Source organism: Corella eumyota, chromosome 1 (assembly GCF_963082875.1).
Source record: "Corella eumyota chromosome 1, kaCorEumy4.1, whole genome shotgun sequence".
Classification (NCBI taxonomy): domain Eukaryota; kingdom Metazoa; phylum Chordata; class Ascidiacea; order Phlebobranchia; family Corellidae; genus Corella; species Corella eumyota.
Window position 1 is genome coordinate 345,876 of NC_137490.1, and position 13,578 is coordinate 359,453.

At 33.3% G+C, this 13,578-nt stretch overlaps 2 protein-coding genes across 2 annotated transcripts; one reads left to right on the forward strand and one right to left on the reverse strand.

Annotated features, from left to right (window-relative positions):
* Positions 1-27: 27 nt before the first annotated feature.
* LOC145752522 (uncharacterized) lies at positions 28-3,006 on the forward strand. The gene is made up of 6 exons (XM_082568824.1): positions 28-188; positions 355-863; positions 1,389-1,526; positions 1,598-1,791; positions 2,208-2,437; positions 2,577-3,006. The coding sequence occupies exons 1-6, from the start codon at positions 129-131 to the stop codon at positions 2,832-2,834; spliced, it is 1,389 nt and encodes a 462-aa protein (XP_082424950.1). The 5' UTR covers positions 28-128; the 3' UTR covers positions 2,835-3,006.
* LOC145752512 (general transcription factor 3C polypeptide 3-like) lies at positions 2,918-13,500 on the reverse strand. Its single transcript, XM_082568814.1, has 23 exons — positions 13,213-13,500; positions 12,469-12,643; positions 12,305-12,393; positions 11,783-11,904; positions 11,558-11,627; positions 11,344-11,477; positions 10,865-10,982; positions 10,131-10,322; positions 9,542-9,701; positions 9,110-9,257; positions 8,654-8,717; positions 8,379-8,528; positions 7,809-7,955; positions 7,400-7,524; positions 7,078-7,184; positions 6,803-6,884; positions 6,561-6,606; positions 6,147-6,271; positions 5,724-5,902; positions 5,104-5,218; positions 4,700-4,801; positions 4,173-4,301; positions 2,918-3,778 (listed from the first exon to the last, which is right to left on the reverse strand). Exons 1-23 carry the CDS (start codon positions 13,445-13,447, stop codon positions 3,089-3,091), a joined length of 3,504 nt encoding a protein of 1,167 aa, XP_082424940.1. The 5' UTR covers positions 13,448-13,500; the 3' UTR covers positions 2,918-3,088.
* Between the last annotated feature and the right edge of the window lie 78 nt (positions 13,501-13,578).

Consider the following 13,578-nt stretch of genomic DNA (forward strand, 5'->3'; position numbering starts at 1 on the left):
TTAAATTTATTTTTTTAGGTTATTTTTAAATATTTTGGAGGTTTATTATTGCTAGGTTTGCATTTTTTTTTAAATTAGATTTATATTTTAATATGACGTTATAATAACTGGTATGACTTCACGATAGGATGCAAAAAGAAGAATCGCCGGATTATAAATCGTCCTGGAATGACGTCACAATAGAAAAGGTGAAAATTTAAAACCAAATTTAAAAAAAAATTAAAAAAAAAATAATTTAAAATTGTTTTAACGTACATTTGTCATGTGTTAAAAAAATTGCTTTTAATTAATCAATTAACTAATTAGTTAGGTAAAAGGTTAACCCCCAGATTATAATCTAATTTTTGACTCCAGGCAAGTTACGATCAGTTCGCGAGGTCAACCGCCCCGAATCGCCGCCGAATTTCCGAATATTCCCCCTTCAAACAAGAACCAAGACCGATCACGATCCCCGAGAAAAAAACATATTCCAAGAAAAAAAGACAAAGAGTCAAGTTAAGCAAACCCAACGTGGAGGATAAAGTCGAACTTGAAACTGAGACGGAGGATAAAGTTAATTCAGAACCCAAAATTGAGGATAAAGTCGCCGAATCTAAAGACAAATCAAATTCTAATTTAGATCAAAACCCAAATAATCAAAACACAAACACTAATAATGACGTCATAAGTAATAATAGTAGTTCAAATAATCACGTCACAGTAAACAATGAGAATTCTAATAATGACGTCACAATTAAGAAAAATAACCAACAATATGAATTCGAATACCAAAGTAATAAAGCCGAAAATAAAGAAGGCACAATTATGACGGAACAAACAAACAACAATAATATACAATCAACTACTAATGACGTCACAATAAAGTAAGTGAATACGTGTTTCAAACTAGACAAATTTACGCCACAATAAATAGAATAAAAATTGCCCAATATTGTGACGTCACAAACCACCTCTCCATAATATTTTAAAGAACGAGAACAATAATTGAAAAGTTAAACCAACAAGTTTTTATTAACCTCCCACTTGACCACCTTCGTATTGGTTTTATTAAAACAACTTTAAAGTACCAGTCATATTTGGTTGGGTTAGTAGAGGGAAAGGGAAGCGCAGACATTTCCAATAACAAAAGACATTAAATAAGCATTCACAATTTTTTCTGCTAACTGAAAATGACTGAAAAATACTTTTCTGTGGGCCCCACCCCCCCATTTTGTGCTTTCCCCCCCACCTATCTTATGTTTACTCCATCCCTTTAGTTTTGCCCTATTTGATGGTAAAACAGTGATTAAAATTGTTAAAAAATGGATTTTAATTTGATTTTAATTTTAAAATGTTTTGAACTTTACTTCTGCTGTAATTTAAATTAAAATTTTAAATATTTGTTTTAGAGATTCGGTGCGGAATAATATACCTGAGGAAAATATTCATCCGCGGAAAGCTCGAGCCAGTAAAGAGTTCTCTCCTCCAGTCGCGTCGTTGGTCGATTTTCGTAAACAAATTACAAATTTAGGGGAAACACCGCAAAGGTTGGTGACGTCACATTTAAGAATTTTTATTTTTTGGTAAAACTTTTTAATTTTCTAAAATTCACCACTAGGTTTTTTCCCCTCGATCAACCTTCGTCACAAGTGATTCCATCTACGTCACGACTATCGGAGGTGTTCATGGCGAACTATCTAGGTTTGGGGGAAATCCCTAACACGAACCGAGTGACGTCAATAGTGGTGAAACCGATTCTTCCCCCGTTGCAATATTGTAGAGGAAGGAAGAAGAATGACAGAGATAGAAAAGGTTAGTTTGGCGATAAGTTTTTTTTGTATATATATATCTTTATCCTCGATGTGGGAAGGTTGAATGCGCGACCTAAACATAGAGTAACATTTGTTACTCCGACCCAGTCTCGAGTTGCCTGTGGCAGTTTGGGATATTATAGATTATAATTGCCCGATAATTATGCTGCTGATTAAGTGCTGACTCAGCAGGAGTTCGAACTGTTTATAGCGCCTTACTCAAGAGTGCTACAGCATGAGATCAGTGGGGATTGAACCCAAGACCCCATGTGTGGTGTAGCAAGTGTTCTTACCACTACACAACGCTGCCACTTTTCAACATAGGAGCAGTGGTAATCGAACCCAGGACCTTAATCTAAAAGATTTGCAATGTCCAGCACGTTAAACATAAATCTTAAATTTTTTCCAATTCTTCAGAAGCGAAAGAAAAATCTTCGACCGAAAGTTTGAGTCCAGTCAGAGACGGTCGTCGTTATAAGTCACGCATGGGTGAACAATCCAACGTTACAATGTTCGATCACGTGATCAGGTGGCGAGCAAAACTACGTCATTGTGGCAAACCGGGAAACCCCCGAAAATTGACGTCACCAACTTTGGGCGAAATTGCGATTCAAAGAAAATTAACAGATCGGCTGCCAACAAGACAGGTGACGTCATATTTTGTTCTTTTTATGACGTCATAACAGTTTTAGTATTATTTTATGACATCACAACAGTTTTGATAAAAACTTTTATGAAATTAAAATCGTTAAATGACGTAGACATAACTTTATTATTACGTCACAGAAACATAAGCCTTGGCCGGACGCGAACGATTTGAAGCCCGCGAATTTTACGGAGAATTGGCGGCGTCCGAAGACCCGAAATCCGGTCAAAAATCGAAGTATTTTGGGTCCCATAAAAGTCGACGAAAATTACATAAAGTTGTTGAAAGATAAACAAAGTAAGGGGAATTACCGATGGGAAAACCCCGTCGTATTTGCCTTACCTCCACCTAACATACCAAGTAGAAAGAGGAGGCCGCTTTGGCAACGAATGCGATGAAGTTAATGGGGTCTAGGGTTCGAATCCTGCCAAGTTCAATAACTTATATTCTTTAAAGAAACCTTAACAAGATATATGTTGAAATTTATTATTTAAATTAACCTAAAAATGAGTTTAAAATATTTTATTTTAATTTTTAAAAGTTTATTTTATTTGAATAAAAATATCGAGACTGAAATGTTGTTTTAAATACAGTGTTATGAACCGACAATGCTAAATAAGGTGACGTCACAAATCTATGACATCACAAGTGATTAAATTTGGATATAAGTTGTCAGAATCTCGTTTGCTTTTTGAATATTTCCACTTTTCCGATAAATCAGCGACAAATTAAAAGCAACCTCAAAAGTTAAGTCACAAGATGTCGCTGTCAGAGTAGGAGTTGTAACCGGGGTTTGTTGGTCCAAAGTAGTGGTGGTGACAGAAGGTTGAATGTCAGGAGTAGGGGTGGTAGCTGTCACTGACTTATTTAGAGCAGGGATTTTGACAAACGGAGGGCCTTCTTTAGTAGTAGTCGTCATTGATTTGGGTTCGTTCTTACTAGAAGTATTTTCATCAGAAGCAGGGGTTTCAACTGATTGAGGTTGCTCCGAAGCAAGGATAGTGACTTCTGGTACTGTGTTTGGAGTAGGGCTTGTTCCTTCCAACTCTGCTGATAATTTTTGAGCAGAAGTTGTAGCTCCTTTCTTTATCTCCGGAGCAAGAGTTGCTACTTTTGTTGTAACAGGTAAATTCGAAGCCACCTTCTCCAAGCCAGAAGTTGTAACCTCAGTGAGCTTGGGAGGAGGTGTTGTAACCTCAATAAACTCCAGAGCAAGGGTTGTGACTCTGGGAGGTTTATGTTGAAGGGCAAGGTTGTAGGAATGAAGTGAGTGATGTAACAAACCCAATTGATGGAACATTCGACCGAGGTTGTAGTAAGCTTCTTGTTTCAAACCTCGGGTCTGAATTTAAATCAAAATTTAAGACCAAAAAATTGGGATATGATGCATTGCCATGGTGTCCTAAGACGCAATAAACTGTACAAACTCTTGCAGGGCCAAAAATAATCGAAACTGGGTTATACAATGAAATTTAGTAAAGTTTAACTGGCAGTGTGGTGTAGTAGTTTGCATTTGCTACGCCACATAAGGTCCTGGGTTCGATCCCCAATCCTTTCATGCTGTAGCACCCTTGAGTAAGGCACTATAAACAATATAAACTCTTGCCTAGCCAAAATCCAATCAGCAGCCTAATTTTTGGGGCAATTATAAATTAATAATATTCCAAACAAGTCAAGATAAAACTTACAATGAAGTTTAGTAGAATTAAAAAAACATCTTATGTTAATGACCTTACCATCATGTATTTGTGCATGAAAGCCATTCCTTGTGTCACCAATGAGTGTCGATGATCACTGAACTTCTGCGAGGCGATGTGGGTGAAAATAATTCCAATTAAGAACATGTATAAAGGCTCGGTTGGATCCTTTAATAAAGTAAATATTAGATACTCGAAAGATTACAAATATATTTAAAACAAATTTTGTTTTTGTACACATTTATCCTCGATGTGGAAAGGTCGACTTTACAGCCTAAACATAGAGTAACATAAGTTACCCCAACCCAGTCTCGAGTTGCCTGTGGTAGTTTGGGATATTATAGAGACTATAATTGACCGATAATTATGCTGCTAATTAAGTGCTGGCTCAGCAGGAGTTTATACTGTTTATAGCGCCTTACTCAAGGTTGTTATAGCATGAGAGCAGTTGGAATCTAACCCAAGATCTAAAGTAGTAAAGCCAAGTTTTTACAACAGGTTTTAAAACTTTATGACAAAAACTAAAATTATTGCTTTTATTCTAACACTAAAATGATAAAGTAAACCTTGTGATGACAGTTGACATATTCTGACAAAGCGTTCCTGTAGATTCCAGAAGCCAGACAATTATGACCGCACAAGATCGACAATGCAAGGTTTTGTGGAGCCTGAAAAAAATTAATAAAAATTTTTAAGGTTTAAATTTTAGAGTGTAAAGTAGACAAGTTAAAACAATTATTCAACTTATTACAACCAAAACTTATGACCTTCTAATTTTAATATTGAATATTGGTTGAGAAAAAAATATAACCGCCAGCATGGTGTAGTGGTAAGAACACTTGCTATATCACATATGAGGTCGTGGGTTCGATCCCCACTGCTCTCATGTTGTAGCGCCCTTGAGTATGTCGCTATAAACGGTACAACTAAAAGATTAACAATAGAGGATAAAGTAAAATTGAGGACAAACTTTAGCTGAAAGTCGAAGACAGAAACGATGATGACGCTGATCGTTGGAGCGTGTAACAATTTGATTGAAAATATTCCACAAAGAATTGTTGTCCAAATCAGCCATTATCCAAACCCTGAACAATAAACTTTTATTTATTTTTAATTTATTTATTCTTGATGTGGGAAGGTTGACTTTACAACCTAAACATAGAGTAACAACAGTTACCCCGACCCAGTCTCGAGTTGCCTGTGGAAGTTTGGATATTATAGAATATAATTGCCCGATAACTATACCGCTGATTAAGTGCTAGCTCAGCAGGAGTTTATACCGTTTATAGCACCTTACTCAAGGGCGCTACAGCATGAAAGCAGTGGGGATTGAACCCACAACCTCATAAGTGGTGTAGCGAGTGTTCTTACCACTACACCACACTGCCGGTCAGATTATAATGGCCCGATAATTTTGCTGCTGATTAAGTGTTGGCTCAACTTCATACCATTTATATAACATTACTAAGCATGAGGGCAGTGGGGATTGAATCCAAAATCTCATGTTTTAAAGCTGAACACTACACCATGTTACCAATAACTTAAAAATATAAAGAAAATAAAAAAACATTAAAACAACAAAAATTTCACCTTAAATAATCGTAAGCTTTCTGATAATGTTTTCCCATCATGGCAACACTGAAGTTTAAGTGCTCCAAGTGCCTCCTAGTGGTTGGGAACTCGTACCAAGCCGGAAACCACAAACTTGCATCTCCGAGGTTCACAGCGTCACGGTAACGACCACATTTACATAACAAGGAGATTGTTTCCTGTTGTGATGTCATAATAATAAATTAGTTTTACAATTAAAGTCATAAAATTAGAAAATAAATTATTTTTTTCAGCACAAATTATCAAAAGTTATAAAAACTTCAAACAATTTTTATAAATGATAAAAAATCGATTAAAAAATTTATACAAAATTAAAATCTCACATTTAAGAATTCCAACCGTTCCAACATTTAAGAATTTCAAAAAAAACAAAAATGAAATTAAAAACAATAAATCACTTACATTTAAGAATTCCAACCACTCGTCTTTCCCCAAATACTCCTCATCGCCATCGAGTGACAACTCGTTACAATCTTGGTTGTATCGCCGAAAACATTTTCCGCGCAGGTGTAGTAACTTCATCTCTCCTGCAACATATATTAAGTTTAAGTTGGCTGGCTTTACTACATGAGGTTCTAGGTTCAATTACCGCTACTGTTATGCTGTAGTGCACTTGAGTAAGATTCATATTATCCTAAATTGCCTAAGTCAATTAGAGATTGGGTCGGGGTAACAAATGTTACTCTATGTTTACGTCGCGAAGTAGAATTTTTTACATCAAGGATAATTTAGAAATAAATTTTAAATTGATAAAGGTTAGCACCAACTATTAAAAACTTAAAATATCAGAAGTTCAAATTAATTTATATTCACCACCTTGCATTGAATTAGGAACATAATCTTTTCTTCTGATAACAACAAGCTAAAAAACATTTTAAATTAATTTACATGAAAAAATTATTTACAAAAATAGTTTTATTTCCTATCTAAACCTTTGTGGTGTTTCAAATTTAAAATTGACATAAAAAAGACACAATTATTCACAAATACTGAATAGACAGATTTTTATTTTTTCAATAACTTAATAAAAATGTAAATTAACAAAAGTCCTACTCTACCTTGTCCACATTGAATGCTGATTGTAATTTTTTGGCAAACATTAGTAAAGCGATATCACATGCAATTGCTAGCTTGTTTTTCCTAGAAAAAAATTAAATTTTTATAAAACAAAACTACTTTCAACAATTACTACTTTTTATGCCTTTTTTCTTAGTAAATTTTAAACCAACTATTAACATTTTACTAAAAACCATATGCTTAAAACATTATTTTAGTGACAATAAGACATTTTAAAAATGTTGAATAAAGTTTCTACTTTTAAGAAAGTACCTACCTTCTGGGATTCAGCAAAGCCCAGTTTTTGTAAGTTATAAATCTTTCGTGATGAAGTTTCATCCGAATTTTTGGGTTTCCTTCATAATTCTCAGCTTCATCCAAAGTCTGAAAACCAATCAGCAGTATAATTATCGGGCAATTATAATCTATTATATCCCAAACTGCCAAAGTCAACTCGAGACTGGGTCGAGGTAACAAATGTTACTCTATGTTAAGGTCATGAAATCAACCTTTTTTTATTAAGAATGAATAAAAGTATAAAAATCTTTAATTAATTATCTAAAATTGATTTTTTTGAGGATAAAGTAGTAAAACCTTACCTTAGCTGCAAGCTGCCATTTGTTGACGCTTCTTAAAGTTTGTGAGTAAAGTAAGTGCGCCTCCAAGTGGCCAGGTGCTCGTTTTAAACATTCCCGATAACTATTCAGTGCTTGGTCTGTGTAACCTGGAAGTTTTAAAATTTAAATTTATAAAAAATATAAAATAAAAACATGAAAATTTACGAAATATGTTGAAATTTTATTCTGTAGAATTTTATTCTGTTGAGTGTCTTGTAGTAAAGCTAAGTAGCATAACAACAACGAGGATCAAACTTAAAACCTCTTGCAGGAAAACAAAGTATTCTAACCTACACACCTTTTATTGTAAACCAAATTAAATTGAACCAGAAAATGTATTCAAGACAAAAATTGTAAATTGATTAACCTTAAAACAAGGGTTGTGACCTACCACAAATTCTACTGCACTCGGCGTGTCGCATCCAAACAGCTGCCAGTGAATACTTGTGGCAGTTAATAAGTGTGTCAAGTATGTTAAGAGCCTTGTTGAATAACTTTAACTCCATGAAAGTTTCAACGATCTCAAACTGAAGGTCACCTAAAAAAATTAAAAATCAATTAAACAATTTGAAAAACTGACAGTGTGGTGTAGTGGTTAGAACACTTGCTACACCACACATGAGGTCGTGGGTTCAATCCCCACTGCTCTCATGCTGTAGCACAATTAAGAAAAGCGCTATAAACGTTATAAACTCTTGCTAAGCCAGCACTTAATTAGCAGTATAATTACCGGGCAATTATAATCTAAAATATCCCAAACTGACACAGTCAATTCGAGACTGGGTCGGAGTAATTAATATTACTCTATGTTTAAGTCGTGCATTCGACCTTCCCACATCAAGGATAAAGATATATACAAAAAACACAAATTTAAACCTAAAAAAAAATATTTAAATAAAAAATATTTACATATAGAATTCTCACAACAATTTTACATTTGTTTTATTAAAATTAAAATTACCGATATAAGTTGGTGACTCAGCAGAAATAGTTTTGACAAGGTCATCTACAAGGTCAGATTTATTCAACCGAATCAATGACACAACGACCTTGCATTTAAGGTCAATTGGGAGGTCAACTGACACCGTGACCTTTTGAAGGTCGTTTATATCTAAAGCAAGTTTGTCAAATATTTAAAGTTTTGTAAAAATTTATTAAAATTTAAAATATTTTTAAAAGCCGAAAAACTTTCTTCAAAAAAGACAAAAATATTAATTTTCATGACATCACAATTACCTTGATCTTCAATTTTTTTATTTTCTTTAAACTCTAGAAATATTCGAGAAGTTTCACTTAAAGCCTATAACAATAAAAATACAAAAATTATTATACAGAAGTTAAAATTATATATTTGGTAAAAATAACTAAAACATTATTAAACTACTTATGGTTAACCCTTCTTCAAATATTAACCTTTTATTAAATAAACTAGTGGATAGCTTATCCTATGGTTGGATTTTTAATTGTTGTAATATGGTCACAACTTTCAACTAATATTTGCTCGCAATAAAAATAAATTTTACTCTCACACCACAAACAGCAGTTTTATTTACTTTGTAGGCCTATAAATTGGACTTAAAATATATGAACATTTTTAAACACTAAAGTATACAAATATATATGTCAAAGAAAGGTAAAAAATATAGAAACAAAAATTCTAAAATTAAAATAAAAAATGTAAAATCATTCAACCTCTAAAACTTGTCGATATTTGTGAGCTAGGATCAGTAGCTCGCACAACATGTTGACATCCTCGTCTTTAAAGAACTCTGAGTGATGTTTGAGTGCAGCGTGGAGGAGTTGGCTTGCCAGGAAGTCATTCTTGTTGTCATGACTACGCCTGAAACAATTGGGATTGTTAAGAACAATGGGGATTGATGAAAACAATATAAGAAGATAAACACAAGAATATAAAAGTTTAAAAAATAAATTTAGAAAAAAAATATCTGACATTTTTTCAAGACTCAAGTTTTAATGTAATTAAAAAATAATTAATTGAATAGTTAAAATATTATATAATACAATTTTTTTTTAAATTGAAATGACTTAAAACCAGTGTTTTTAAATTTTAAATCTTAAATTTTAATTAATAAAAACCATTTTTAAAATTTAAATTATTTTTACTTTGCAGTTTCTTTCGCAAACTTGACAGTTTCAACACTTGATGGCATGAGAGAGACAGTGGTTGTATATTGTTCCATCGCTTTGCTGAAATTTCCAAACTTTTCGTTCAATCGACCGCAAATCATCAACAATTTATAATCAGTTGGCCGACTCTTAAATGCTGTAATTTTAACAAAATTTTGTTTGTAATTTTACTCTTTGCTTTGAACTTTCCATAATATTTAAAATTGTAACATTTTAATATGTTTACTTATTCTCACAACCTAAACATAGAGTAACAACAGTTACCCCGACCCAGTCTCAAGTTGCCATTAGCAGTTTGGGATATTATAGATTATAAATGCTTGATAATTATAAGCTCTTGATTAAGTGGTGGCTCAGCAGAAGTTTATACTGTTTATAACGCCTTACTTAAGGGCACTACAGCATGAGGACAGTGGGGATCGAATCCAGGACCTCATGTAGTGTACTTATTGTTCTTACCACTACACCACTCTGCCTTGAAAAGTCAACTAAAATTTATAACAGGTTATCTTGAAGACAAAAAAATTATTTTGTAATTTACAAAAATTTTCAAATTTTTTCATACCATTTGCGTAGCAGTTAAGAGCCTTCTTTTCGTCATTCTGCTCGAGGCAGAGTTGTGCCAGATGCAACCACTGTTCTGCATCAGTGGGCGAGAGGTGGGCCGCTAACAACGAGAAGTGAAGAGCTTTATCCTCTTCCCCCTTCCCGTCGTAGATCATCGCCAAAGTTTCAAATGGTTCAGAAGCATAAGGAGCTAAAGGTTACAATAGAACTTTAAATTATATTCATATCTATTTATTCCTTATGTGGGAAGGTTAAATGCGCATCCTAAACATAGAGTTACGTAAGTTATCCTAACCCAGTCTTAAGTTTACTTTAGCAGTTTGAGATATTATTAATCATATTGGCCAATAATTATGTTGCTAGAGAAGTGCTGGTTCAGCAGGAGTTTATACTGTTTATAGCACCTACTCAAGAGCATAAAAAGAGTGGGGTTAAAACCCAAGACCTACTAAAGCAGACCAAAGTCTACCTAGCACACCACTGCTGAGTAATTACTGTTTATAACTTTCTTATTTTTAACCATTTTACAAAAAAATCCTGAGTCTGATACCCACTGCTTCCATCTTAAAACCTCATTGGGTAAAGTTATAAAAGATTCTTACTTCTGCCAAAAACAATTCTGCAGGTGAATAATCAGAATATCTTGTAAGGACAATAACATCCTACACTGATATAACTTTAGACTTGAAAATTATCCTAAGATTAAAGTTACTACATTACAAATTAACAAACCTTGTCTGATGACCTCATTGCACATCTGAATAGCGTCGTCATGGTTACCAGTGGCATACCTCAAGTTAGCTTCACCCATTAAACCCCTTAGGTCCCGGGGGATTTTACTTGTGGGGCCCTGCAAAAAATTAATTTTAGAATAAATAAGTTTGGTTTATTTAACCCAATTTGTGAATTACTATAAAATTGCTTGACACTATATGGTAGCAACATTTACTTTAAGTAATTTACCCACACACCACAAAAACAGTTTATTTTATTTTAAAGGTTTATGTATAAGACATTTCTATATTGTCCGTTTCCATTGTATATATATTTTTTAATTTTGCAGAACTATTATTTGTTTAATTAGTGGTTATATGAAGATCTTTGCAAAAGCAGAACTTTTACTAAAGTGTTTTTGTACTTTAATATACATCTTTATTATTTAAAATCTGTGTTCATTTGTTATCTTAGTTTGACTCTAAATATATTTTCACCTTTCTAATCTTGAACCCTTGTTCCTCCCCCACTCCGATGTTGAGCTCCTTTTGGATCTGTTTCATGCTCTGCAAGTTATCCTCTTCACCCCCATCTTCCTGGATGGAGCTTGGGGATTCCCCAGAATGTGGGTCTAAAATATGAACATTTTTTTTACATTTTTTGTTTTGTTTTTAATTATATTTTAATTTATTTTAAAAATTAACAAAATACCTTTTTCAGTGTTTCCATAATTTAATTGAACTTTGTCGGCGACTTTTAAAATTCTTTCAGTTCGTTCAACCTGAACAAATTAATTACAATTTTTTTAATTAATTAAATATTTTAACATTTAATTTAATTGTAAAAAAATAAAAAAAGATTTCATTTTTAATATTTAATTTTTAAACCAATTTTTTTCCATAATTTAATTAAAATATTTAATCGAAAAGTTTTTACTTGTTGTTCAAGTTCTAGTCGTTGAACATTTTCCAAAGTAATTTCATCATGGATTGGCAAGTCTTTTGGTTTTGCTCCACCGATTACAATCATAAATTGGTTTTGGGGATCAGGAGATTTAGCTGTCAAAATAAAAATAAAGTTATGAGTTCATAAATAAAATTAAAATGTCGAAAAACACTGATTTTATGAAATAATGGTTTTAATTTTTATTTATCCTCAATGTTAGGACGATTTCACTACCTAAACATAGAATAACATTAGTTACCCCACCCAGTCTCAAGTTGCATGTGGCAGTTTGAGATATTATAGATTATAATTGTCTGATAATTATGCTGCCGAATAAATGTTAGCTCAGCAGGAGTTTATACCGTTTATAGTGCCTTACTCAAGGGTGGTACAGCATGAGGACAGTGGGAATTGAACCCACAACCTCATAGTGGTATAACAAGTGTTCTAAGCATTACTTCATGCTACATATTACATCAAAATCTACATCAAAAGTTTTTATCAGAAAGTTACCCAATAATTTGTTGGGTGATTGTTGAATCCTCGATGGGGTGACAGTTTTCAGCTCCATCAAAGAAGTGGGGGACCGAAACTGGGGGGATCTAAAAAGTCCCATGTTGTAATATTTTATTTTAACTTTTTATTATTTAAATAAAGTTGAACTTTAGAATTTTAACCTAAGCGGTTCATGGTTGCCATGAGAGCTGTTTGGAACAATTTGTTGATTTGGAAACACTGGAGAACCGTGTAAAACTTGATCAAAGGTTGAACTTGAACTTGGTTGTGTCCACATTTGTCGATTAGGGGTTGAACTAGTGGATGGTTGTGTCCACATTTCTTGGTGTGAAGTTCCTTTAAAATTTAAAAGTTTTTTTAAACCACAAATGTATATTTAATTGTGCTAACTGTGTTTATTGATTTAAGCAAAACAAATTACTAATATCACCTTATAAAGTGTCAAGTACATTTTAAAACCAGAGGTCTTGAGTTCGATTACCGATGGTGCCAAATATATTAAACACAACAATATGCCAGTCTGGAAATTAGGGCAGCGTGCAAGCACAAGATATTTTTCGTTGAAAAAAATGCACGCCTGAAATTGGTGTTTTGCACACCTGGCTTTAAAAGTAAATGCAAAATTAAAGGTAAATATGCTAACATAAATCACGTGTGCACGCATAGGCCGAAAATTTTAGTCTGCATGCATGTGCGGTCACACCAATTTTTACGCTTGCACGCAGCACATCTCGTCGAAAACTGTCTTACTTTCCAGACTGGATAATATGCCAGCAAAAAATGTCAACTTTTTCTGTTATGTTTAAGTGACATTAAGGATAAAGAAAACAAAAAACTAAATAGGGTACAATCTACAGACTTATAAAAAAAAACTTGAAATAATCAGATTAAGTCAAGCCACAAACCTTGTTGATTGGAAGGTTTCATCGCAGCCAAATTATCTAACGACATTTTTCCCTCCATAAACTGTTGCAAGTAATTCTGTTGTAAGTTTAACGAACTTGACATTGATAGCATTTGTGAAGTGTAAGTGACATTCGACATACTTGTGACATCACTCATGGACGTGACGTCACTCATTGGCGTGACGTCACTCATCGGCGTGACGTCACTTGCTTCCTGGTTGTTGTTTTGCCACATTTTATCCAATTTTGCTTTCAATTTTTGATTTTAACTAATTAAAACCATATCATGTAGAACTACAGGAATAAAAACACAACTGTTAGCTAATATTTAAGGATTTAATTATAAAGACAATCCTCCTATTTAGA

Bases quoted from the DNA above. Each gene is read 5' to 3' on its own strand.
- LOC145752522 (XM_082568824.1), top strand. From the start codon at position 129: ATGCAAAAAGAAGAATCGCCGGATTATAAATCGTCCTGGAATGACGTC. The intron at 189-354 runs GTGAAAATTTAA...TTTTGACTCCAG, and splicing joins ATGACGTCACAATAGAAAAG to GCAAGTTACGATCAGTTCGC. The intron at 1,792-2,207 runs GTTAGTTTGGCG...CCAATTCTTCAG, and splicing joins GAATGACAGAGATAGAAAAG to AAGCGAAAGAAAAATCTTCG.
- LOC145752512 (XM_082568814.1), bottom strand. From the start codon at position 13,447: ATGTGGCAAAACAACAACCAGGAAGCAAGTGACGTCACGCCGATGAGT. The intron at 7,956-8,378 runs GTAATTTTAATT...TAATTTTTTTAG, and splicing joins TGAGTCACCAACTTATATCG to GTGACCTTCAGTTTGAGATC. The intron at 4,302-4,699 runs GTTTACTTTATC...ACTTTATTAAAG, and splicing joins ATGTCAACTGTCATCACAAG to GATCCAACCGAGCCTTTATA.